Source organism: Phlebotomus argentipes, unplaced genomic scaffold (assembly GCF_947086385.1).
Source record: "Phlebotomus argentipes unplaced genomic scaffold, Phlebotomus argentipes genome assembly contig_27, whole genome shotgun sequence".
Lineage (NCBI taxonomy): Eukaryota > Metazoa > Arthropoda > Insecta > Diptera > Psychodidae > Phlebotomus > Phlebotomus argentipes.
The window spans coordinates 340,758-365,137 of record NW_026776200.1 but is presented as its reverse complement, the minus strand read 5'-3'; the positions used below and the strand labels follow the sequence as shown (position 1 = coordinate 365,137).

At 40.4% G+C, this 24,380-nt stretch overlaps 1 protein-coding gene across 1 annotated transcript in view; it reads left to right on the top strand.

Moving 5' to 3' along the window:
- The window catches only part of LOC132264517 (cell adhesion molecule Dscam2-like), a 66,018-nt gene that overhangs the window by 10,306 nt on the left and 31,332 nt on the right, over positions 1-24,380 (top strand). The window contains exons 2-6 of the mRNA XM_059764752.1: positions 7,028-7,198; positions 12,795-13,122; positions 16,249-16,415; positions 22,937-23,058; positions 23,828-23,886. Coding sequence (XP_059620735.1) covers positions 7,028-7,198; positions 12,795-13,122; positions 16,249-16,415; positions 22,937-23,058; positions 23,828-23,886 — 847 coding nt within the window. The remainder of the gene's footprint in view (positions 1-7,027; positions 7,199-12,794; positions 13,123-16,248; positions 16,416-22,936; positions 23,059-23,827; positions 23,887-24,380) is intronic.

Genomic DNA, 24,380 nt, shown 5'->3' with positions numbered 1-24,380 from the left:
TGCCAGCGCCCATTTGGCACCTTGAATACAAATTAATGTATTCTCTCCAGGCCAAATTGATAATTCCTCAGCGCGCGCGAATTCCACCCTCTGACAGTGTCAATCAGTCACATACATAATTGAAAAAAAATTTATTGATCGCCAACATCTCACGGAGCGAGAGTTTTGCTGGGATTGTCACGATGGGCGGCGGTAGAAATTCATTTGCAAATTAATTCACACCAAAGTCCAGGCGGAAAATCCACCGACAGACAGGACTGAAGGGGGGAAAAGTCTGCAGACTTCCGTTGGATAAAGTGGATGATGATCAGAGTCTTTCTAATCTACCTCCAGGGCTTTGTCTTGGCATGTACAAAAGAGACTTGGTATTTGTCTTTTGTGCTTCAGACGCTCACAGAAAATCTCTCTTTGACTCTTTGTTCTTCACCTCACAGGCCAAACTCCTGTAAATAATCAAAGAGCTGTCCTGCACAAGGAGAACAATGAGCAGTTGGAAGCGGTGATTTTATTTATTAAAAGATCTCTCGCTGAATAGGTTATTTGGGGCGTATGAATAGAAGTGCAGAGAGGAATAATTACTGCCCAAAAACCTGCACACTCGATATTTAATAGGATTAGGTTCACGGGATATTGTTCAACCACCCCTAAAAATAGCACATCGCATGGCCACAAAATCTCCTTCTTCGTCTCCGATGAAATTTCCATGAAGTGACTCGGACATGTGAATTAAAAGTTATGCGATCAATTGAGAAAGCAATTACTATTCATGGGGGCGAGTTTCAGGGGATGTCGTAAGTTTCATCTATCTTTTCTTCAGCCACACCGGTTTCATCCCCTTCTGGTGTGAGTGCATTTTAGCGTACAACATAAACCCCTTCCTCCGCATCCCGTGTGAGAAAGCTCGCCCCCAATTGAAAAGCCCCCAAAATGAAATGCATGCAAAGTCAATTCATCCTACATTTATGCACACTCTGAGAGGGCGAGAGAGACTCTCCCTCTCTCGCTTTCCATGAGGGATGTGCGCTCTCGCTGTCGGCGGAAAAGCTCCGAGCGAGTCATGAGTGTGATGTCAGTTCAGTGTGGATTGTCGACGGTGGCGGACGTGTTGGGAAAAGCGCTGGAAAACACAGCCAACCTCAATCAACCTCCTCTATATTAAGACAGCTCCCGGCTTCCCATCAAAGTCATCCTTCATCTTCGCAAAGAGAAACTTCCCCCCGTGCAAGTTTTCCCAAGGGAAACCCGCGTTCGTGTGTGTGCGTGTGTGTGGGAAAAATCCCCGGCGGATGAAAGTTGAGAGCTTTGCCGAAGGAAGAGGCCTCGAAAAGTTCATTGAGTGATTAGTGGAGAAGAATTCCGATCGAGTACAGAGCATCGCAACACTGTTGAGCACAACACACTGAATGATGTTCCACGGAGGGCGCGCATATGAGATTTGAAGTCTAAGCAACATTTACACAAAGTTGCGGTGAACTCTTGAGGAAATAGTTTCAATGTTATTCCACTCATCACCCAAAAGAGATTTAATTAACTTTCCTAACCCCGTCACGATTCTCTTGAGAGCGCGGAAACTTCATCAAACGAAACCATAATTGCTTGTATGCGAAACACCTCTTCAACCTCCCCCCGGGAAGTGGTGACAAAAAGGGGGTGTCTTTTGACCTGCTTAACAGGGAGAAAAAAAAGTGTGCTGAAGAATTCAATTAAATTCTGCGTATTAATTGACCACCACAATGAATTTCACTGCGAGGATGAAAGTTTGAGTGAAGAGGACTTTTCTCATTTTCAATTATTGCCCCTTTTGCCCCCAATTAATTTCCCCCGCACCCCACAGTAATGGACATTTTCCACTGGACAGTTGGAAAAGGAAGAAGTCTGTGGACACTTGACAGGAGAAACTTTTTAAATTACCACCAATACGACAGCAGATTTGTTCACTCTAGCGAAGGAGGAAAGAGGATTTCTGTTTTTACCCCACATTTGAGAGAAAGTTTTCATGGAAGAAATTTGCATTCTGCAGTGAAAATGCATTTTCACAACTTGCTTAATTCACAAGTGCACACCTGAAGATTTTGGGAATTCTCTTTGATTAACCCAATTAATGCTTGTATTTTGATGTCTATCAGAAAAGGTTAACAGGTGAAATAAGAATGACAATAACTGAGTTTCCATGGTGAATTTCTTCAGAACGCCTTTTCCTAAATCTATCGATAAATAAGTAACTGGCGACGACAACCCATTATGAATGTTTAACCGAATTTTGGTCAAAGGTTTCGCACCTTAATAAATTATGCCTCAGTTCAATCTATAAAACTTTTTTTTCTGCCGAACAATTTGTAGGAGATTCAGAGCTGCACATCCCTGAGGAGAGTGTTTTCCTCAATCGCTACAGGCTTTTCCTTTTTCCTCAGCTCCTTTCCCACCTCTTTCCCCGCCCTTTTTCCTTCTCTCCCTTCTCTTTTGTGAATTGTTGTGCTGGTTGGAATTTTTGAGGGCAAAAACACGCACTTTAGGCCGAAAAAAAGGCGCCCCAGGATGTGTACTGGAAGGATTCAGCAGAAAATTAACAGGATAATTTGAGGAATCCCTCACACCTTGTCTTTTGGGGGTTTTTCCATAAACATTTCGTCGATTTATATTCCCACCGCCAGTCTCTGCATTCACTCTCTGAATACTCGGCCGGATCAGCTCGTCCTGCTACTCCTTGTGCTCTCCTTCGTGTGATTTTGTATTCGATAGACGACCGTTCGGACATCCTGAGGGTGGTTTAACTTTGGTCTAGCTTCTTCCCCCGTTTTCGCCACATCTGAAAAGCTCAACTGGAGGGCGGGGAGGAAACTTTTCTTCCACACAATGCTTATACTTGTTGGCTTTTCACTCCTTTTCTCTCTCTCGCATTTCCTCCACATCTCCAACTTTCGCTGGTAGCCGAAGAATGCCCCCGTTTTGGGTGGGCGGCCCAGTGTTATTTTCCATCACAAGCCATTCAAACCACCTGTGAGCATTCTGCGGAGCTCCTTTCCGCCGCCGCGCCTTTTCCCAGTGACATTTCAATCTGTGCTCAATCGCTGGAGCAGAGCGGGAATTATGCAAATCGATCGTCATATTGAAATTTAATAAAAAAGAACGCCATCAATTTGCGTCCAATATTTTTTTTTGTGCTCATCGCATTCAGTTCTCATTTTGCCACAGAAAGTTTTCCCCGCGCACAGTGAAAAATCACCCGAGGGAAAAGTTGATAATGACAATTTTGATTTGCCACAGTGACGAAATGATGAAAATGGAATGATTTGTGAGGATATTATTTTCAATTTTGTCGCGTGAATCCGCATGGCTAGAATGTTTAATTTGCTCAATGACCGAAATTACCAAATATGAACTCCAAACTTTAATTAATTCCGACAAAATTGAACTTCAACGCATCATCGAGGGAGAGAGGGATTTTCAATTTAATGCCGATGTCAGAGAGGATATTATTTACAAATTGACATTCAAATATTATAAACCAAGAATTGCCCGCATTTCAATGGTAGGAAAATCAACTCTGATTGCCCAGGAATGATGGAAAAAGTACTCTGTCTCTCTGTGGCATATATATTAATTGCTGTGGAGACTGAAAGAAAAGTGGAAAATTGGGTGTGGAACGGAGGGAAAACGGTAGCAAAAAGAGTGTCCCAGTCACATCATCTCCGGCTGTATCATTTACAGAGAAAGATCAAAGAGTGGAAAATGCAGCGGGACAACTTTGTCGAGAGCCCAGTTAATTGCATCTCCTGATCATATGGTTTTTTTTTCCCCCATTTCCAACATTCACACACAGAGAGAGACAGGGAAAAAAATGAGACATTTTACATGTCAAAAGCGCCAATATTTTCCACCGCAGCACAGAGAAAAATGTACATATAATTCCGTCAGTCATGAAATATTAAATAATTGTATTCATGCGCACAATAACTGGGGAGTTTATTTGATAAATAATAAATGAGCTGAAGAGAATGATTTTTTTTCAGTATGGATGAGAGAGCGAAAAAAAAGTTTTTACTATATCGTAAATGCAAAAAGAGTGCGCAGGGAATTTTTATGGGCGGAAGGAAAGCTGCTAAATATTAACTTTGCAGCAATTAAAAAGCTCTCATGGCACAAACATCCCATTTTTCCAGCTTCCGAGGCTTCCAGGCACAAATGTAATTTCCCTCCTTAATCCACTTACAGCTCCACAGTGGCTTGTTATAGCCGGAATTCACACACACACACTGGAATAATATTGAAACTTTCCAATTGCCTTTCACTGGTTCTCCCTGAACAACTTCCCCAAAGCGCGCCTCATAACGAATTTCCAGGGATAGATTTTGGAGTTTAAAAACTTTCCTCCACTTTTCCCCCGCACACACTCCGTGGACCATTCAGTTGCTCGGGGAGGAATTCCTCTTCGGCCTTTTCGCCACCCCAGAAATGTTTATGGCGCGCAAAGAAAAGTTGCAGAGGAATTTCCGCACACACACACACAACACAATTCCTTGGCGTAGTCTTCTAATGTGTGTCTCCCCCCAAAGGTGTGGACGCCCAATGAGAGCGAAAGTGTGACAAATTTGGCATGTGTGTAAATATTTTTGCATCACTTGAGGACATCGTCATGTAATGAGAGTGGAAGTGTGCAAAAATGGGCGTTCTGGGCCATCTTTTGCTGGCGCTGCACGTCCTCTGCCTAGGAAAAGGTGAGTCTCACATTTCATATCACAATCTCACCCAAGTGTATTTCCCAAACTTTTTTTTTCTTCATATCAATCCCCCACCCTCGCGCGCACGAGCCCCTCAAGAGCATATATAGTTGAGTGTGGAGGGAGGGGAAAAGTTTCAAGGATGACGAGTAGAAGTTTTTCCGCTGGAGAATCCGCAAGTCTGAGCGAAGAAAATACATCCATAAATATTTTGTTAACGTTGCAATATCGCTCAATTTTCCCATCAATGAATGAGATTTTTCCGCCATTCATGCTCTCCCAGGAGACACTTTTTGCGGAGAATCAATTGAAAAGTGGTCTTGGAAGTGGTGGAAATTAAGAGAAAATCTCTTTCTATATTGCAATGCAATTACGGGGAATTTAAAGAATGATGACGACACTTTTCAGGAACATTTGTAGCAAAATTCCTGTAGAGAAAATTAATAAATATATACTGCAAATGGTGGATATTCAAATAAGAAACTTTGAACAATCAACAGTAATTGCCTCTCTTCTCTTCCAAGCACTCTTGTCTCATGCTTAGACACTTTATCCTCCAATATTATCCCCTCACAAGGCGATAATTGGATGACACTGGGGACATTTCGACAATATCCGGAAGATTGCCTAGATAATTCACAAGCCCTCAACTGTGCTTGATCAAAGTGTGTCCTCATCTATGGGCGAATTGCCTTTGATCTTTGCCTTTGCACAGAGACTGTCCAGGCATGATTGTGCTTAAATTACAGACTTGTTGGGAGAGAAATTGCAGCTTGAAGTGCCCCAAAAGGCCGTGAACTGTTTTGGCCACAAATGAACTGTCGCCAATGGAAGACGAGGAGGAAAAAGGTTGCGGCGGAAAAACTATGCGGGGATCAATGAGCGTTTCTGTGTTATCTGAAAATGGTGAAATTGAGTGCATGTGGATTTTGTGTTGGGAAACAAGTTGGAGAGTTGGTCTCTGGTGAGCTTCCTAATTGAACATGTAAAATGGCAGGCTGAGGAACATAATTCCAGTGTAGGAGCAACTATTTGAAGGACTACGAGATGCTCTCGTGCGGTTGGATTTCACCGGAGCACCTCTGCATCGATATCCCCGGGGCAGTTTTGGCTTCGGTGCACTCTCGAAAGCCCTCTCACATGCGATACAGTCCTCGAAAGTATGTACTTTCCCAACGAAAAGTCCTGCCAGAGCTGAGGAGTGCTGCTGAGTTGTAGATTAAGGATCACTGGGAGGCAAATTGGGTCGAAATTAAATCAATTTCGACATAATTTGTAAGAATAATCCGACCAAAAACCGTTTAACGAAGTTTTTCGTATTGATTTCAAACTGAGAAAACGAAAAAGTCAAGATTATTCGGCTTAAAAATATCTTTTTCTTGTGAAAATTAACTAAAAAGGAAAAAATACCTTTGAAGTCATATTCTTTTCATACTTTAAGATCGCAAAGTATCGGAGAAATTGTCTAGAATTCTTCGCAGTTTCTCAACTCTACTTTTAATTTTCGGAAATGGTTACAAAGGCAATGATTATTTATAGAGTTTGTGTAGGGATTGAGATATAAAATTGCAACCTTATGAAGAGATTTTTCCCATTTAGGATAGTTCACATATAAGGTTTTCTTCCACACTTCCAGCCTTGACTTCTCTTGGCCGAATGGCTTCGGGGTATTTCTCCTTTATATGATTCTTGCACAGAACATTGCGAGAATCACATGGAAATTCAATATATCAGAGCAAATATCTCGAGGAGATGTGTTCATCTTGTATTGGCCAGATGTGAGGGGGAAATTTCAGCGGAAATTGCCAACAATCTAGACGTAAAAAGTGGATTTTGATTGAAAATGGAATTATAACTTTTTATTCGTCTCACCGGCAAATATTAACTTCCTTCGCATTGCATTGTTTTTCCACTTCCATCATCAGTATTTTTATTACCCCACGCAAAAGTGCGCGGGTGGAGAATTATTATGCAATACAACATCTAAAAGTTTACTTTATTATGAGAAAGATAAAGTAAGGTGTTGTGAAAAGTTTTCCCATTTGGAAAATTTCATCCATAAATGCATGGAAAGCTCACACTATTTTTCCTACTTGTCGCAACATCAAAACTTTCACACCGGAGAAATACAAAACAATATCCAAAGTTGATTTTTATTCTCATAATACATTTTATTGACTGCCTGCAACTATGCATATAGACAAGCTTTTTCCTGGCACTGCGACGTGGAAAGTTGTACAATTTTCCGGACCACAATCCTCTCTCTCTCTGTCTCTCTGAGGTGTCATCTGGTTTCTTCCCATTCTCAGGGTGAGACAACGGCGAGGCGGAAACCCTCCCCAATTCCCAAAGTCCATCTCCTTGAGATGGCGAAGCCATGCTTGACACTGATGTACTTGAAAACTGTCTCGGCAGAAGTTTTAGAATCCCCTCCTCAATCCACCCACATTGACACAAACCTCATCGTCTTCCCCATTCAGGTGTGACTTCTTTTATAACTTTCGTATATAGACGGCAAAAACTACTCAATTCTCGTGCCAACTTCACATGATCTCGAGTTAAGAGACTTCCTCGATGGTGTGTGAGATATCGAGTGTTGGCACTGACTTGAATTTAATGTGAAACAATGACACGAAAAGAGTTTAAAGTTTCCCCATCAGACTGGAAAGAAGGGAAAAAGTGTGTGTGTTTGAAAGTTGCAGCAAAGATAAGACAACCATTACATGAGCTTTTAATTGAATTTAATGAAAGATGCTCAAGAATTCCCGTCTGCACAGCTCCCCAGATGACAAGAATGAGTTACGGAAGCAATTTGGAGCAAAGGAGAGCGCGCTGTAACACTTTCTTCACGCCGACAGAGCTGTAAAAGTTTATATTGTTGCTCTTGAAACGGAATAGAGAACGAAATAGAGGGGAAATTGAAGGACTTTTCAGTCGCGATTCCGCCAAGGAATGTGGCTTATACATTAATATATGGTTAAGACATGGAGGCCAAGAAGTGAAGTCTAGTGTGAAATCTAAGTGAAACTGAATGCCTCCGGCTAATTCCCGTAGTTTAATTGAATGACATCATCTTAATAAGCTTATACAGAGAAACCTCTGACAGCCATTGTGTGGCCGTTGCCATCTAATAATTTATGATTAGCCTATCAATAAGATCGTCTTTTCGCATTAATCCCACTCCGTGATCCGGAATATGAGATTTCAGAGGTTCAGTGGGGGTGAGAGGGTGACTTAAAAAAGTCACCCCTCATTTTCCACCCAACTGACTCAGTGTGCACTTGAGTGCGACACTCTGAGCGGCAAAGAAGCCACGAGAAGTGATTGATTGTGTCCCTCCGGGTCTGCTGTGAAAAGGCCACCAATCATCCTAATTGGCGTGAAAATATTCGTGTGCGGATTTAATTAATTTTTTCTCTGCATCGCGAACACAAAGTTCCCCAAGGGGGAGATAATGCGGCTGAAATCTGGACACCCACTTTTTGACACTTCGAATGAAGTAATTTTTCAGTACTGAAACTGAGAAAAATTAGTAAAAATTTCTAAATGTTTAGACAGTTTTAATCTTGTCAGCCTAAAAACTAAATAAGCAACTCTAATTAAGAGATTTTAAAAGTTCTTAATCGATATTTTTGTGAAAAAACTGCTTTCAGTCGCTCAATTTTGAGGTTATGTTTTACTTTTGTACAATTTGAGTCTCTTTTTGAAGTTCAAAAACCAAAATTACGATTTTTATTGCATTTAAATACTTAATTCCATCCAATTAATTGTATAATTGATGTTTTTTGAGGTTATTTTCTTTCAAAGTCTTGCTTTAAATTGTCACATAACCTAGAAAATTGCATTGATGTATTTTTTCTAAATAAAAATCGGCTTTCTAAGCAGAATTATTGCAAATACTCAAACACTTACGCTTTCTGACGACAATATCTCCTCCTTGTCATCGACTTTCTGGGTGGGAAATCATGAAATATTCGCTGGGAAATTAGTAGTAATTCCTCACTGGGGCATTTTCTTCAATGCGGATTTCAAGTGCACCACTGGAGAAAGGGGAATTTCCACGTGGGTTTCACACAATTAACAGACGACGGAATCGCTGGGTGGAAAAAGTGTGCAAAAGTGGTGCGAAAAAACCAATTAAGAATTTTCCTCTCAAGTCATGGCTGGAAACTCAATTTTTCTTCCCGCTTCCCGTTCGGGCTCAGAATTCATTTCTGGCCGGGACGCACATATAAAACAATTACTATTTCATCGCACAAGGATGAAATTGAATAAAATAGATGTGCACACGAAGACTTTTATATGCTGTGAGCTTTTGTGGAACTTTTCCGACCGGGGAAAGAGAAGTGTGTGCAAAATAATTGGCTTCTTCTGAAAATTTCACGCCACACTTGCAGATGCTGAGGGTAATAAATGTTAAATGAAATTGCACATTACGAGACACACCAGTCACCAAAGGCAAAATCACCATTTCATCCCCCTCAGCCGCAGTGTCTTCTGGCGAGGGGCGCACGAAAGCACCTTTGCAGCACACCGGGGCTCGTGTACTATTCCTCCGGATGGGTGGTGAAGTGGAACATTGAGCCTCTAGGCGGATTATATCACATAAAATGTATCGAAACATATGCTGTCGCCCTTTCCCTTCGCAAAATAAACCTCCAGTTGATTTTGCCTTCCACCAGAAAACACACTCTCGTCGCCGCACCAGAGTTGTAATCCGATTAGATTGTGATGCGAAAGATCGCAGTGGAGGAAAGTGGATGATCCCCACATTAAAGTGCGTCTTTCCATGTCTGCCAGCGTTTTTGTTTGGACATTTAATGCGCGCGCTGAGACACTTTAACACTAAAAAGCGCTGGACATGAATTTCCACTCGGACAGTTCATAGAGTGCATTAGAAAATGAGTTTTTATTCATATTCTTATTAAAAGAGGTTAAAATTGTACGAAAGTAAAACATAACCTCAAAAATACGGTTCAGATTTAAATAATATCAATTTTAAGAATCTTCTGATCACATTTTGAGTTAAAATCGTCAATTGCGACTGTGGAAAAAAGATATTTTATATATTTTAAGCTATTGTTAAAATCTCTGAATGTTGATTTTTAGGTTATGTTTGGAAAAAATGTCCATAAAAGCTAATAAAATCAGATTCTTAGAAAAATATCGATTAGGAGCTTTCAAAATCCCTTTTCAAAGTCCTCACAAGACGCTTAAGAAGGGTTTTTAGAGTTCTAGAAGAGTTTTAGAAGATCCTGGCTACAGTGGCCACAAAGCTCTTTCTAGTATTAAATTCAATCCAAACCAAATTGCCTGCACTCTGCAAGACACTGCAGCCTTTTCTCCTCAACTCTGTTTATCTCTCAGGATGGGATTTTCTCTCGGTGCCCATAAATCTTCCCGCAGAATGAATTACAACTTGATTTGGCGAGAAGATCTGCGTGTGACCGCGAATTTAGTGGATGGACGATGGTTTTTATCGAGCAACACATTCACACCCATGCGGGACTAATTTATGCGGTCACATGAGAAAAAGAGCAGCTCGACCCCAAAGAGAGATTCTCCACAATATTTTCTGGGGTGACGCCACACAAAACATGACCTCAAAGACAAGACGACAAAGAGAGAGAGTTGGAATCAAATTAAATTACACCCAGAGATTGAAGATATAGTCCCAAATATCGTTAAACTTTGCTCTTTCTACTGGGCAAGATGGACTTTTTTTTCTTCTCCTACAGTGCGAGACCCCAAATTATCACTATCGTGAGGGAGGAATCTGTTTTGAGGGCGCAGAGCTTTTGGAGGGGTGCGAATTGGTGGCGAAAATTCACTGAACAAATCGTGATTTATCCAATCAATCTAATTCATTTACACCCTCACAGCATGGATTTTCACGTCACTCTTGGCCTCTTGTGAGAAATTGTCGGGCACTTGTTCCGGGGGGTGGGGAAAAAATCAATATGCGCCCTTGCATAAATAGCTACATCCTCCGGCGGAGATTTCTGGGCCTGAAGTAATCGAAAGCTGAAGCTTGTGTATCCCAACGGAATGACACAGACACGTAACCACACTGATGGTGAAGCATTTGTGAAATGAATTTCCCTTTCTGCCTCAATTTCCCACCTATCCGCACACATTTACGGCCAAAATCTCTTTCTTCTCTCACTCCCCCACGCCCTCACTTCCGCCACCCGCAATCTTGAGGGTTGGCTTTTCGAGTGAAAGAACGTGATATTGCATCTGTTTCCCTTGTTCAACCACTTGCAGTGCGACTCCAAAATTAATTTTGGCTCACTGTGTGAGGGAAATTATTCCCTGTTTTTCCACCATATTTATTCAATGAGCCCGCATGTATTTGTTGGCACAAGGCGACAATGTTTACTTATGGACTTCTTCGCAATATATACACCGGGGCAGATTGATAGGACTGCGATCGAGGCATCTGCCCTGCTCGGCGCATATAGTTTATTATCTCACCCACGCTCCTGACCTGACAACAATGCCGCCCCGTGCTATGTATCAGGGTGGTGTTATGTAAAAAAGTAAATATTGGGTGACATTTCGTCCTGAGAATCCGTGTCCTTCTCATCGCCTGTATGTTTACGGTGTCATTATTTTAAATGCCCACGCAAAAAGTGACTCAGATAAATGATGGAAGAAATGACTCTGGGCTTTTTCGTCCCACTATTTTCTCAGCGGCGTGCTTGAGTGGCGAAAGTTCGGTAGAAATGAAAAACCTTCCGAGAAAGGTAAGAAATTGCTCGAGTGGATAATATATTGGAACCACAAGTTTTCGCATAAGGAGAAGGCAAATAAAATCAAGGGTATATTTTCTGTAGGGAAATCTATTTTATCTGTAAGGAATAATATCGTAGCTTGGTCTCAAGACAAGACACGTGACGCCGCGAAATACCGCCCCTGAAAGTTTATTGTGGATATAACAGGAAGTTTTGTATACTTTAGCCGTATTAACTTCCCCTTAAATAAGCTGTAGAGTTAGAGAAACCTTTTCATTTTTCAAATACACTTCAGCACACTATTTTATAAGCACAGAATCGAATGGGAAGAAGGTTCTCGACGAAATGCCACATATCTTATCCAGCACTACACACTCTATGTTTCGAATATGTGGCAAGAGACTTTAGAAAGGGTATATGATTAACATAACATCTACACTGCGAAGAAACCACAGTTAGTTTCAATTAGTTTTAAAATCTGAAACACCCTCTCCCAAATGAAGACTTTCGTAATATACTTGAGTAACCTTTTAAACTTTACGATCATGGCGTTAAGGGATATTAGACCTCCTTATGACTTCCTACCCTTAAAACTGTCTCAAGTTGACAATGTTGTGCGCAGTGTAGCATCTGCTGAGATGGCGAATTGAGGAGACAAGGGAAGTTGAATGTGAAAAGTGCCACTACATCCCCATAAATTCCTCCCTTTTGTCTGTCCATTCAACCCTGGGCTTGAGCATGATGGCGAGGAAGACCAGCGTGGCTTTCTATTGCCATCATAATAATTGAAATTTTTCACATTTTCGCCGAGCACCTGAGCTTGAGAGAATGGCTCAGGAGAGAAATTGAATACGTCCGTGTCCGTGTTAATGAGTAGAGATACCTTTCCTTGCCAGCCTTGCATGGCCTCCGTGCGCAATTCTCTGGTCCCATTTAATATTCTTGATTAATTACACCAGATACGTGGCCGAGTCGGGATATCGTGATAAACATTTCATTTTTTTTATGTTATTTCGCCCTCTCGTGCCCACTTGTTGGTCGGTCGCCGCGGCGCTAAAATGGTGAGGTGTGAAGGTATCCTTTTGCCCCATCTCTGTTGACATTTACAAGGATTGCCCTAATTGCGAAGCTCTTTCGCAAGACACAGCATAAAAGTCACCTTCGCTGGCTTCTTGGGGGGGATATTTTGGGGTGAAATTTATTACCAAAGTGGATTAGATGGAGCAGTTTCATGTTGAAAATTAATGATATTGCGAAAGTTCAGTCGGGGGTGGATCTTTTTGAATGGATCCCGCCAAAATACTTTGCTCACGAGTCCATCAATCTCCTTTCTATTCAGTTTCTCGAGACTCTCTTTTTTCTGCCGCATGTTTGGGGCTTTCAGCGTGGCATTCCGGAGCCGTGCTTTAAAGTGAATTGCAAGAAAGAAGGAACAAGCCCTCGAATCGTGGTTACACATGCTAAGAGGACAATGAACAGGAACGTGGTCCGACTACAAATCGCCGTCTATCAGGACACACCATCGGCCCATCTGGCCAGATGTTTGGGGCTTCATACACGATGGGGTTTGCGTGAGGGAATCCATCTGAACTCTGCAGATATGGGTGCCAGAGAGTGTCGCACTGCTGCCAAGTCGCCATCGCCAATATACCACGGAAAAACCCATTGTAAAACCCCAAAAAAGATTCTGCTTGTTTACTCTCTATTATACACACGAATGGAGAGTCTCTGTCCAGACATAGAAGAAATATCAAGTTCTGTAGCACAAGATATTCAATTTTTCAATCTCATAACAGCCACAAATCCCACCCCAAAAAAGGCGCCCAAATTTCACTCCAGCCGCACGCAATATTGCATTGTATTTTCGCCAAGATGTTCTCACACATTTACGAGATTGAGTTGCTTAATAAACCTATCATTTAAATACTTGAGTGCTGGCCATGGTTGGAGTGAAAATTTAATTTTCTGAAAGCATCCCCTTCATTTGGAACAATTTAATTTGGCTAAAATTCGCGCGTCTGTCTCACATTATTCTCGGCTTTTTTTTTCGCCCATCTCTATGGCGATTACTTAAGGCTCTCTCACCCTCTTGCCTATCTGCCGCCCCAAAAGGCACCCCAGCGAGATGAATGGATAATACAGCGCGCGATGAGCATTTTACATTTTCAAATTGAGACTATTTACAATGCCTAATCATTAAATTAAGCATTCTGAATGTCGCTCGGCGTCGGAATTGTCTGCCAACAGAGAAATATTGAAGTCATTTCCATGCTTTCTGAATAATTGCACGAAATGGAGCACACAATAAACTTTTCCCCACATGGCGTGGAGCACATTTGGGGGTGGCATTAATCGTGATTTCGTTGAGTGAATTTCAAAAAACGACCACCTCAACGGCCTTTTGAGTGCCCCAGAATTATTCCTTCAAAATGCACACTTTTCCCCAACTATAACTCATCTTACAGGCCATGCAAATCTTTCATCTCTCTCTCTTTGTGAAGGAATATCAATTTGTTGTGGCGAAGTTAACTCACGATTTCACATGAAACTTGCGGTAAAATGAAATTCCAGCGGCAAAGGAAGTCGCAGAGTTCCTTGAAAGATTGTGCGCTGCAAGGGAAAACGTGGCTCGAATTCACGCTAAAGTGTACACATTGTGTAATCTTTTCATGCAGAATTAGCATATGAAGAGCACCAATTTGCTCCACTGAAGAATTCATATTCAATTCAAGGGGATTAAGCAGAGAGATGAGAGTGAGTGCGGTATTTTACATTGGCATTTAATCTCGCGCGCAGAATTCAACCACGCGAAGAATCCAACCGCGCGAGGGTGAAAGAATGGAGTTTTAGGAAAACTTTCTATTCGCTATGTTTGTCCGAAAATATGAGCGCTCGCGAAGGGGTTGCAAAAAGTGCTGACTCAACGATGGTGGAGAAATGTGAATATGTTATGAGAAGAGCAACTTTTCCTTGCCTCTGCTTATTACCTTAATTTCACAAATTTCCTCCTCTGTAACTTTTCAGCGGAATTTCCATTCATGTATAAACATCAAATATACGTGGCGGACTTTAAATTTTAAATTCAAACCATCTTCTATTCTTCACAATCTCCTTCTCACGAGTCCAGAGACCACGAAATTGCATGCATTTTTCCACGCTGCACCTCAAATATCTCTGTGGAAAACAGTGGAAAAATGCAGCAGGTCGCATTGTTAATATCTCCCAGGTATGACATTCCCTCCCCTGTTGCAGTGAAGCCGCCTTGGAAGCCGCCAAGTCATTATATTTCATTTGCCTGGAACTCTGGAGATCCACAATTGGATCGTGCGGAATTTGCAATAAGACTTCATCATTTTGCCATATGGCATATCAGCCAATGCACGTATGATGGCAATCGATTTGAGTTATTTAATATTGTGTACGCTGATGGGAAGATAAATTGGAGATATTGCAGAAATTCCCTTGCATTGCGAAAGTTCATATAAGTTCAGTACTTTCCGCATGCCGAGAGAATTGAATTTCCCGCATTTTTCACTTTGTCTCCGATCCAGTAATTTTTCAAGTGAATAATTCCAGCTAAAACGTGAGAGACGAGTTGATCTATTACACCTGAAGGTGTTTCTCAAGACATTCACAGTGGAAGAGTGTAAATATAGGGAGAAGAGGGGCAGCATTGTTTTTGAAAGGGGTAAATTTGTATATCGCGTTTCTTATCCAGACCATGAAAGGCCGAGGAATGAAATCACCGCACATTCAAAGATGTCCAAAAGCTAGATTAGCACTTATATTGTGGAATGTCTTGGGAGAATATTTTAGAAAATAATCAATTAAATTTAAATTCGACCGAATTTAAAAAATTGAATATTTGAGTTCTGTCTTTTCCATTGATTTGCACGTTTTGCTCTAATAAAGTTTAATAGATTGATGTTTTTGCTAATTTACAGAACACAATGAAAATTTTCAAAAACTCTTAAATAATGTTCTTTACTTATTTGAAGGCTTAAAAGGAAAAAATTACAGTTCGCATGTGTCCTACAGTGGGGAAGTTTTATCCAAAATACCGTGAAAGAAAAATCCTTGCGTTTTCCGGCCCCTAAATAGCCAATATTTAGATGAAATATTTAATTATTTCTCCCAATGTGTTCCACCCGGAATTTTTCTAAGAAAACACCTCAATGTGGACTATTTTCAAATTTCCCTGTGAATGCAAAGTGACGAAGGAGAGTAAATTGTGACGGTTGCCTGGGTCGCCTTTCGTCCTTGTCACTGATAAATTCCTCCGGAGGAAGTGGGTCCAAAATTGCGACAGAGCGAGGATAAATGGAAGAAAGGTGTACACAAAAGGGGGTGCTTGAGTGGTGTATTGAAGGGAAATATAATGTGTTTGTATAACTAAAAAGTGAAACAGGGAAGCAAGCTCGCAGAGTCATTAATAACTTTAGTCACGTCTTCCAAGTCAAATGGATAAGACTTAGGATGAATTTGAGCTTTGCTGGAGAAACTTTATCTTCACTTATCTGCTAAAGACGTCTTAAAGGCGGGGCGACATAAGGCATACATCCAGACAAACCAGAGATTGCAGAAAGAAAATAGATAACACAAGCAGGGATTCTCTATATTGATTCAATTTGCTGTCCTGCGAGTGTGTGTGTTTGAGAAGGAAATTGACTTTCACTCCATGGGTGAATTATTAGCGAAAAATTTACGATCGTCGAGAGAGAGAGAGGCGAATTTAATAAGAAGGTCATAATTTTCCACCTCATTCGACAATGCCGGCATAAATGCGAGAGGAGATTCCGCATTAATCTTAATTGCATTTCTGTCTTCGTCCTTTTTAGGTGTGAGACTGCTGGATCTGCAGGGACCGGTGTTCCTCCACGAGCCGCCGCATCGCGTTGAGTTCTCCAACAATTCCCTGACGACAATTGAGTGCTCAGGCAGCGGAAGTCCTGCACCAGAGGTGAGTCGCTCGCGCGCCCCCTTTTACGACCTGCCCAAAATCACCCTCCGATATTGCCCCTGTCTTTTATGATTTCGCCAACAGAAGCTGTGGCTGTTAATTTCTCGACGTGCCCCATCATTCGCGCCGTAAGAAAGTAATTAAACTGCGTAACTACTGTAATCCCTCCTAAAAGCCGGCATATTTGAATAGGGCTATTTTATTGCCATCACGCCGAATGATTTTTACTTCACTTCCTCCAGATATGCGGATAATTAACTCCGTGTGTGTGTTGAATCATTAACTCCTATGAATTTTGACAGCTGTCAATTGTATTTTGCAGTTTAACATCCTCTGAATTTGATGCATAATTTGTGTTTATTCAATTTCGACGGGTGAATTGAAAACCGTAAAAACCCGATTTTACATAGTTTACGTCTTGTGTATTTTTTTTATAAAGCCTTTGACATGTTTTACCTATGAAAAAATGTTGAGCTTTGTATTTAATAGAGAAATAGAAAAAATCTGATTTATTAAATACATGGAAAATATTTTTTTTAAGATTTCCCTAATATTTTCTTAGATTTTGAATTAAAAGAATATTTGTCTTTTTTAAAATTTTTTTTCACTTGAAAACTTTAAAGAAAAGTTCCTGTAATGTATGAAAAGTTGATTTTTAGATGTTTTTCTTGACTTTTCCGGATAAAATATACTCAAAGACTATTTAAAATTGACCTTGAAAAGTAATATTTTCAGTTTATTTATTAATTTTGTCATATTTCAGTCGAAAATTCCCATAAATACAAATAAAACTATCAAAATAATTTTTACAGAGCAATATTAGAATAATAATGAAAAATTAGAAGATTTTTCTAGACTTTTCATACTCTTCGATTCACCCGTAGATTTCGAAAATCATTCCAATGTGAACTGCGCAATTGTTATTGTATTTATTCAACTATTAATTTGTGTATTTAATGAACATTACTTGGGGGTGAAGTAATGGCAATAATCATGATGATTGCTTAACCAAAATGGGGAACATTGTGTGGCAAAGTTGGGCGATAAGGCAGCGACTCGGCGAACAATAAATAAGCTCGAAGACACACAATTTCAGGAAAATCGCGTGTATTTGTTTACGTGAAAACATGAGAAAGTGGCAATTAGGGATATTTTGATGTGTTTCTCAATTCTTCTCTGGTCCTTTGATACTTCCACAACCAAAAAAGCCCACTTTTCCGGCCACTTGGGCTGCCTTCCAGTCTCCCGAATGAGTGGCAGAAGTGTTCAGTGGATGCGTACATGAGAAGTAGCACTCTTGAGGGATGAATGGAATACTAAATAGGCAGCGCACGGACATGCAAAGCAACCCCTTTGGCTGGAATGCTGTGTGACGTGTGCGTTTGAGTGTTAACACAGCGTGCATTTCATTAAATTTTATATTGTGAGCATTTTATCAGGAAGGCGGAATTTGCATATTTTCACCATCTTCAGCGAAGAGGGACTTCAGAACTTGAGTCGTGTAGCATATTTTTAACCGCAATCCTCTCTCAACACACACACACACACATATTATATTAATTTATTCTGCGAAGGTGCGGGAAGGAAAAGAATCCCTGCTGAAGCCTTCTAGAGAGCGAAAGAGAGTTTATTGTGCTCTGAGATGCTGTGAGAAATTCTCAGAATATCGCACGATAACTTTTTTATTAGCACTTTGAACTTGTTGAATTTTGTCTGGTGATTCTCAAGAACTCAGAGCGTGTGAAGAATCACTGAAAAATGGCAGTTTTTCCATCAATTTATTAGCCACTTTTCCGCCATGCGTCAATTTCCCCCAGTCAATATTAAATGATGAATTCACATGAAATTGCATTGCTCTATCCATAAAAGCGCATAGGATAAATTTGCGAGTATCGAGTGAAAAACTGCCGTGTCGACGGAAAAGCCGATGATGAATTCTGAAACGGATGGCAGAAAAAGGTGGCGAAGAATTGAATTTTGACGGTGTTAATTGGATGTTAAGTATAAAATCATCATTTCCTGAATTCACACGCCAGAGTGAGAAGCTCACAAAAGCTCCCACTGGGGAGGAACTCATTCATTTTCCATGTTTCGCATTTGTTACACATCCCACACCCCGCAATCCATCAGCAGTGGCGGAGTGTGGGCCAAATTGATGATTTCCTACACCATTGCCGGGACGCCTTTTGCCATTGCCAGGGAAAAGGAACGAAATATCCGTTCTGGGCGATAAAACACTGATAATGATCTCTAAAATTGGAACTTAAATCGATGGATAAAATCCACTTCTTCGCATTTTCCATCTCACACTTTTCCCTACAATCAAACTTCTTTTCTCCCCGCTTTTTTTCTCCTCTTCCTCCACACTCTTAAGATTAAAACGCAACAATGTGGACCGTAAAGTTCCACGCCAGAGAGCGTGGTGGAAATGGACTCGGCGAGCGAGAGAGTGAAATTATTTCTGGTGCCGGCGACTGAAGTGCTCGGCGTCAAATGGAAATTTTCGCAGTGTGGGTTGGAGCACCATGTCATTTAAAAGGGGTAATAAACCCGGAAAATCAAGAGGACAGAAGAGACAGAGGCGCCCTGATGAATATTTGTTCCCTGAAGCGAGTAAGCACAGTGTCAAGTAGCGCACACACAATGGGGCCAGAAGGGTTGGGTTTGATGTACAATCTTCAGCAAAAATCTTTAAGAGTCTGCTATATATCACTCTCGTCGTCTTCTCCCAGCCACATGTCATGAAACACACCCACTAACATTTCAATTTTTTCCTCGCACACCCACACCACGCCAGCCCAGCCACGGTTGACGCACACAGTATGTCCGAGCAGCCCTAACAGCTCCAATTTAACACTCAGAAGCACTTTCTGGCCACCCTGGCCACATTCTCCGCCTCCACGATTGCGGCTGCCGCCGTTTTCGGCTGTGAAGTCGGCGGCAGCCGCAAACGTGGAGGAGGAGAATATTATTTATTTTATTATTTGAACTGTAACTGTCGTGTTTCAAGCACAAATTATTATTATTATTATTAGTTTACTTCTCGATAAAGTATAAATAAACCTCAAAAACCTTCGTACGTCAGTAGAGACATCTATCAGCCAGAAGAATGCCGTTAAAATCTGAATAAAGATGCATATTTCAGCGCGTAAAAAATCCAAAATTGTATCTTGACTCACAAGAAACCACTTTTTTCCCCGGAAAACCCGGTAAAATTGATCAAATTAGTCAATTTATCCATGAGTTCAACCTGATATTTTACCTCAAACGCTGTCAACTAAAGAATTAAAGTGAATTTTGATATTTTATGCTTCAACTTCTAAAAATATCTTTCTATCAACCCCTGAAAAAAATGCCATTATCAATCATTCTGCTCTCTTTTTGCCGTGGTTAATTTATGATTTACCTATAATATATTCAAAAAATACCCCTCAATTATGCAGCGTCCAATTAAAGTTGCAGCCAAAATTCATTATCCAGCAGTCGCTTCGCTATAATATCAAAACTTTTATTTCCCTCATTTACTATGTGCCATTGTATAAATGAACTGAAGCACTGCATCGGGTGTGGAGAATTGAAAATCGATAAGTCGGGCGCGCTCGAGGAGTGTGAGTTTCCAAAAAGGCGGTCTTTCATGCACCCCATCCCTATCGCCATATCCCCGGCAATAATGGTGTACAAGAGAGCATTGATACATTTTTTATGAGTTGCACATTATGTTGGCATTGTTTTCAATTATACAAAACACCCATATAAGCGAAAGCCAGCACGATACATTGTCGTATATGGTGATGATTATGTGATACTATATTTGTCGCTAATGGCCAACATATAAGTGCAAAAGTGCCTTGTGCAAATGCTCCAGGGCCTGAGAGTGGGTGGCAAAACTCTTAGAGGGGCCTCAGGTGGTCGGGCGTCATGATTTCGCCGTAAATGCTGTATTAGATATACAATTGAAACTTTTCAGCATTTTCCACCATAGCTAAATTCATCTACAGGGGCTTCTCAATTCACATCGAACAGAATTCCCTTCAATGCATTTCACATTTCAACACCGATTTCCGCTGTAGGGCTTCTCAACTCTCAGCCAAGGAGGAGTTAATGAGGGCAGAAGTGGTGTAGAAGTATTTAAGAAATGGAAATGTTGCAATTTGTGCAATATTTAGTTCACAGCTTTGATTTTCTGTTGATTATCTTACTGTCAAACATGTTTTTCTAGGTTATCTTACTGATTTAAGACTGAATAACATTTTAAAGTAAAAATTCTTGCGCATAAATTGAAAGTATTTTCACTTTATTGATAAAATTGATTATTTTTACTCAATAAAAATTGTGTTTTAAGGAAATAAAATTAAAATGTGTAACATAACCTAACTTTTTTTAAAAAAAACTTTTGCGAATGTGACTTAAAAGGAAAAAAGAAAAATTATTAAATGATTATGTTCAAGAAATATACGCAAAAGTGCAGTTTAAGCGAAAGAAAATTATAAAAAAAATGGGTAAATATGTGAATTTTAAAGTTTTCAATTAGATTTTGGTTAGATTTTAGTCATATTCCAGTTATTAGTTAATATTATTACCAAAAAAGATAAAGAAATTCACAATTGGACGAAGAAAATCATAAAAATGTCTAAAAATCAAACTTATAGATTTGTCAGTTAGATTTTGGTTAGTTTCTGGTTAATTTTAAGGTGATTAAAGGGTGAATATTGCTGATGCTGACATCTGTTGTCAGTTCAGGGATTTTGCGTACAGTTTTCATAATATTATCTCCCCCTTGCGTAGAGTGTATTTTGCCCGAGTCAATTTGTGAAAATAATGTGTTGAAAAAACATGTTTTTCGCCATTTTTGCCGGGATAAAAATTCTTCATTATTATTATATACCTTCCATGGTGACAAGCGGGAGCGAATAGGCAGACAAAGAGCTGCGGAATATGAAAAGAATGGCGCGTGTGTGTGTGTGGCTTTTGTAATTAAGGCATCCGAAAAGGGGTTGCCATTTGCACTAATAAGAAACATCAAAGATGAACGTGCTCTCTTCACCGCCTGAGCGCCCAAGATTGAGGCAGAGCCAGATAATATTGACGTGATGAGATGCCTATTATAATTCTTACGCACACACCCACACTCCAGCCATCAATTTACATATGCTGTGCTCCTGAGGTGGAATTCATTGGGAGTCGTGCGAGCTTTTCCACTTGACTCAGCACACGTCATCATCAGCATCTTCCCTCGCGCCGCCACCCCTGCCAACCGCCGGAGGCACATAATCACAGGGAGTGTGTGATTTTTCTCACCCCGCACACCCTCGGGACTTATTTGCATTTGATGGCATGTAAATCACGAGAAAATCTCATATCCTGGGCGATGCAATTGTAATTTTCCACGCGTGAAACCCATTGATTGCACAGGGAAATCCTCAAGCCCAGGATAATTCGGTACAAAGTGAAATCCCCTCAATCTGATAAAGGAAATAGGGATGGCGAGGGGGATGAAAAAGGTGTGAAAAGAGGGTCACGTTGAATTTTGCATGGAAGAGTGTGGAAGTTTGAAAATTTTATGTCCACATTTAGGATGGAGTTCTTGTCTTTCTCCACTTCACTTGCCACAGGGAGGTACAGAGCGTCCCCTCAGAGCACAATAAAGCCAAAGTGAAATTGAGTCCCTGGAGGAAAATTCCAGTGAGAGCAAGTGAAACAGGTCAACAATAAAATATATTTCTGACTTGATGCAACTCACTTTTCCTCACAAACTTCCATCAGCCGCCCAACTCGCTACTTTACCCGCCCCCAAAAAAACATGGAAAATATTCAGTCGCAAAACAAGCAAATCAAGGGGCGAATCACTTGTGCAGCCGATGAACCCTGGGAATTTTCCAATCAGCCCTGAAAACTCGTTCTCAAGTGTTTAAGTCGATGGGAAAAGGAGCGTTTCTCCTCAATCTCAATCTCAATCGCCGTGCTATTGTTTGTTGCTCCATGAAATGTGCATTGAAACTTTAATGAGGCACATTTATTATATCCACCAAAAGAGTCTGAGATTGAGAATCGATTCATGGAGGGAAAAGTCTTGAAGAAGTCTTTGTAGTTTTGCACCACAATTACATATGTTTTGTCGCATAAATTCGCGCAATATAAACACAAAAGCGACTAACATTTTCTCAACTGAAAAGCCCCTCGTCTGCCCACTTTGCCATCACCCTAAAACTAGAGCGACACGTAATAATGAAAATGCTTTCTCCAGCAGCATGATCGTCATGTGAATGTGGGAAATTCCAGAAAGTATCTCAACGTATCAAAATCATTTTAACGAACGACGCTCTTCTGTATCACATAAAAACTTTTTTTTTATTCATATTCTCTATGCAAATTGGAAGAGGGAGAGAGAAAAAACAGGGAGAATCGTCATTATTTCCTCCTCATCACAAATATGCGAAATTGTTGTCAATTTGGAGCTTTTTTGTCCCTCCATTCTCGTGAAACACAGGAATTTCAGGTGGAATTTTTGCTTCATATTTCAGGTTGAATGGTCACCCGTGTTGCCCCATCAAGATTTGGTATTTCCACTGTCAAATGGGAGTCTCCTGTTTTATCCTTTCTCCGCCGAGAAGTACCGTCACGAGATACATTCAACTGTCTACAGGTAAAAAAAGCGAAAATACAAGAATTTATTGATCAATTCCCACTAAAATGATGAAGTGTTATGCATTATTAAAAATTTGCCAAAATTTTGAAAGTACTGAAATCAATTCCCACTCAAACAATATGTAAAAGTTTAACAGTCAAAATTAATAAGGAAAAGCAGCCTTTGCTATATTCACTAAGACGGTGTTTTAGAGTTTGTTTAACAGAAAGAAATTAGTAAAATTTGCCGGAATTCATAAAAAACGAGTTAATAATTAGTGAATCCGTGATAAAAAGAATTTATTGCAAATATCTTTCATGTTTATGCCTGGAAATTAGATTCACAATTGTTGATTGATCAATTTTTGCAAGATATTTGCAGATTCAGATGTGTTATTCTGTTTTTTACACATGTAATGAAACAACTTCTGGAGGTCGTGTTAAAATTACACATTCAGGCGAATGAAAATAGTTTAACACATGTGTTAAACCAATATAACAAATTTTTCACATATCTTGTGTGACTGAGAATTGTTCCACAGAATTATAAAATAAATTAAATGGTGATATTTTTAACACAAGTGGTGAAATTATTAACACATGTTGTGAAATGTTTAACACAATCCCCATTTTAAGCCTTACGTGTGTGACTCAGAATAGAAAAGACTATTTTAAACCACTGTAACACATCACTAACATCCCTCAAAATTTCACTGGGAATTGATCCACAAATTGAAAGACTCAATTAATATAGTTTCATCCGCCTTTTCTCTCTTCCCGTTCAAAAGGTGCAAACTGAAGAATCTGGTCGGCACGATTATCAGCCGTGAGGTTCATGTCAAAGGAGGTGAGTTTGTCGGCAATTAATGTGTACTCTTGTACCTCATAAAATGTGTGGCATTTCACCCCCCGCAACAATATATATAAATTGTCATGTTTTACCCCCAAGAGGTGCTCTTTCTCGCTCTCCCGAGAGACAGAGATATCGCAGCCGTGTAAACCCACTCACTCTCGAGCTTGTATCACACAATAATCTTCCGGTTGTCGATATCATTTTGCCTCGAGATAAACGTTTCCGCTCTAGGACGTGCAAGTCCAATTTTCATCTCTCCGGGTACATGCGAAGGGTGTCTGGAAATTGTATTTTCAGGATATCTCACGATTCTCCATGTGATTGTGTGTGGCTTCAAATATTTTCTTATCGGATCATTGACTTTGAACCGTCGCCGCCCTATAAGGGCGATTTAACCCCCCCCTGGAACTACACATATCGAATGCCTTTCCCTCCCACACACACACGTTATTGTGCCACAATAAATCGGATTGTCTCTCCAATGTGTG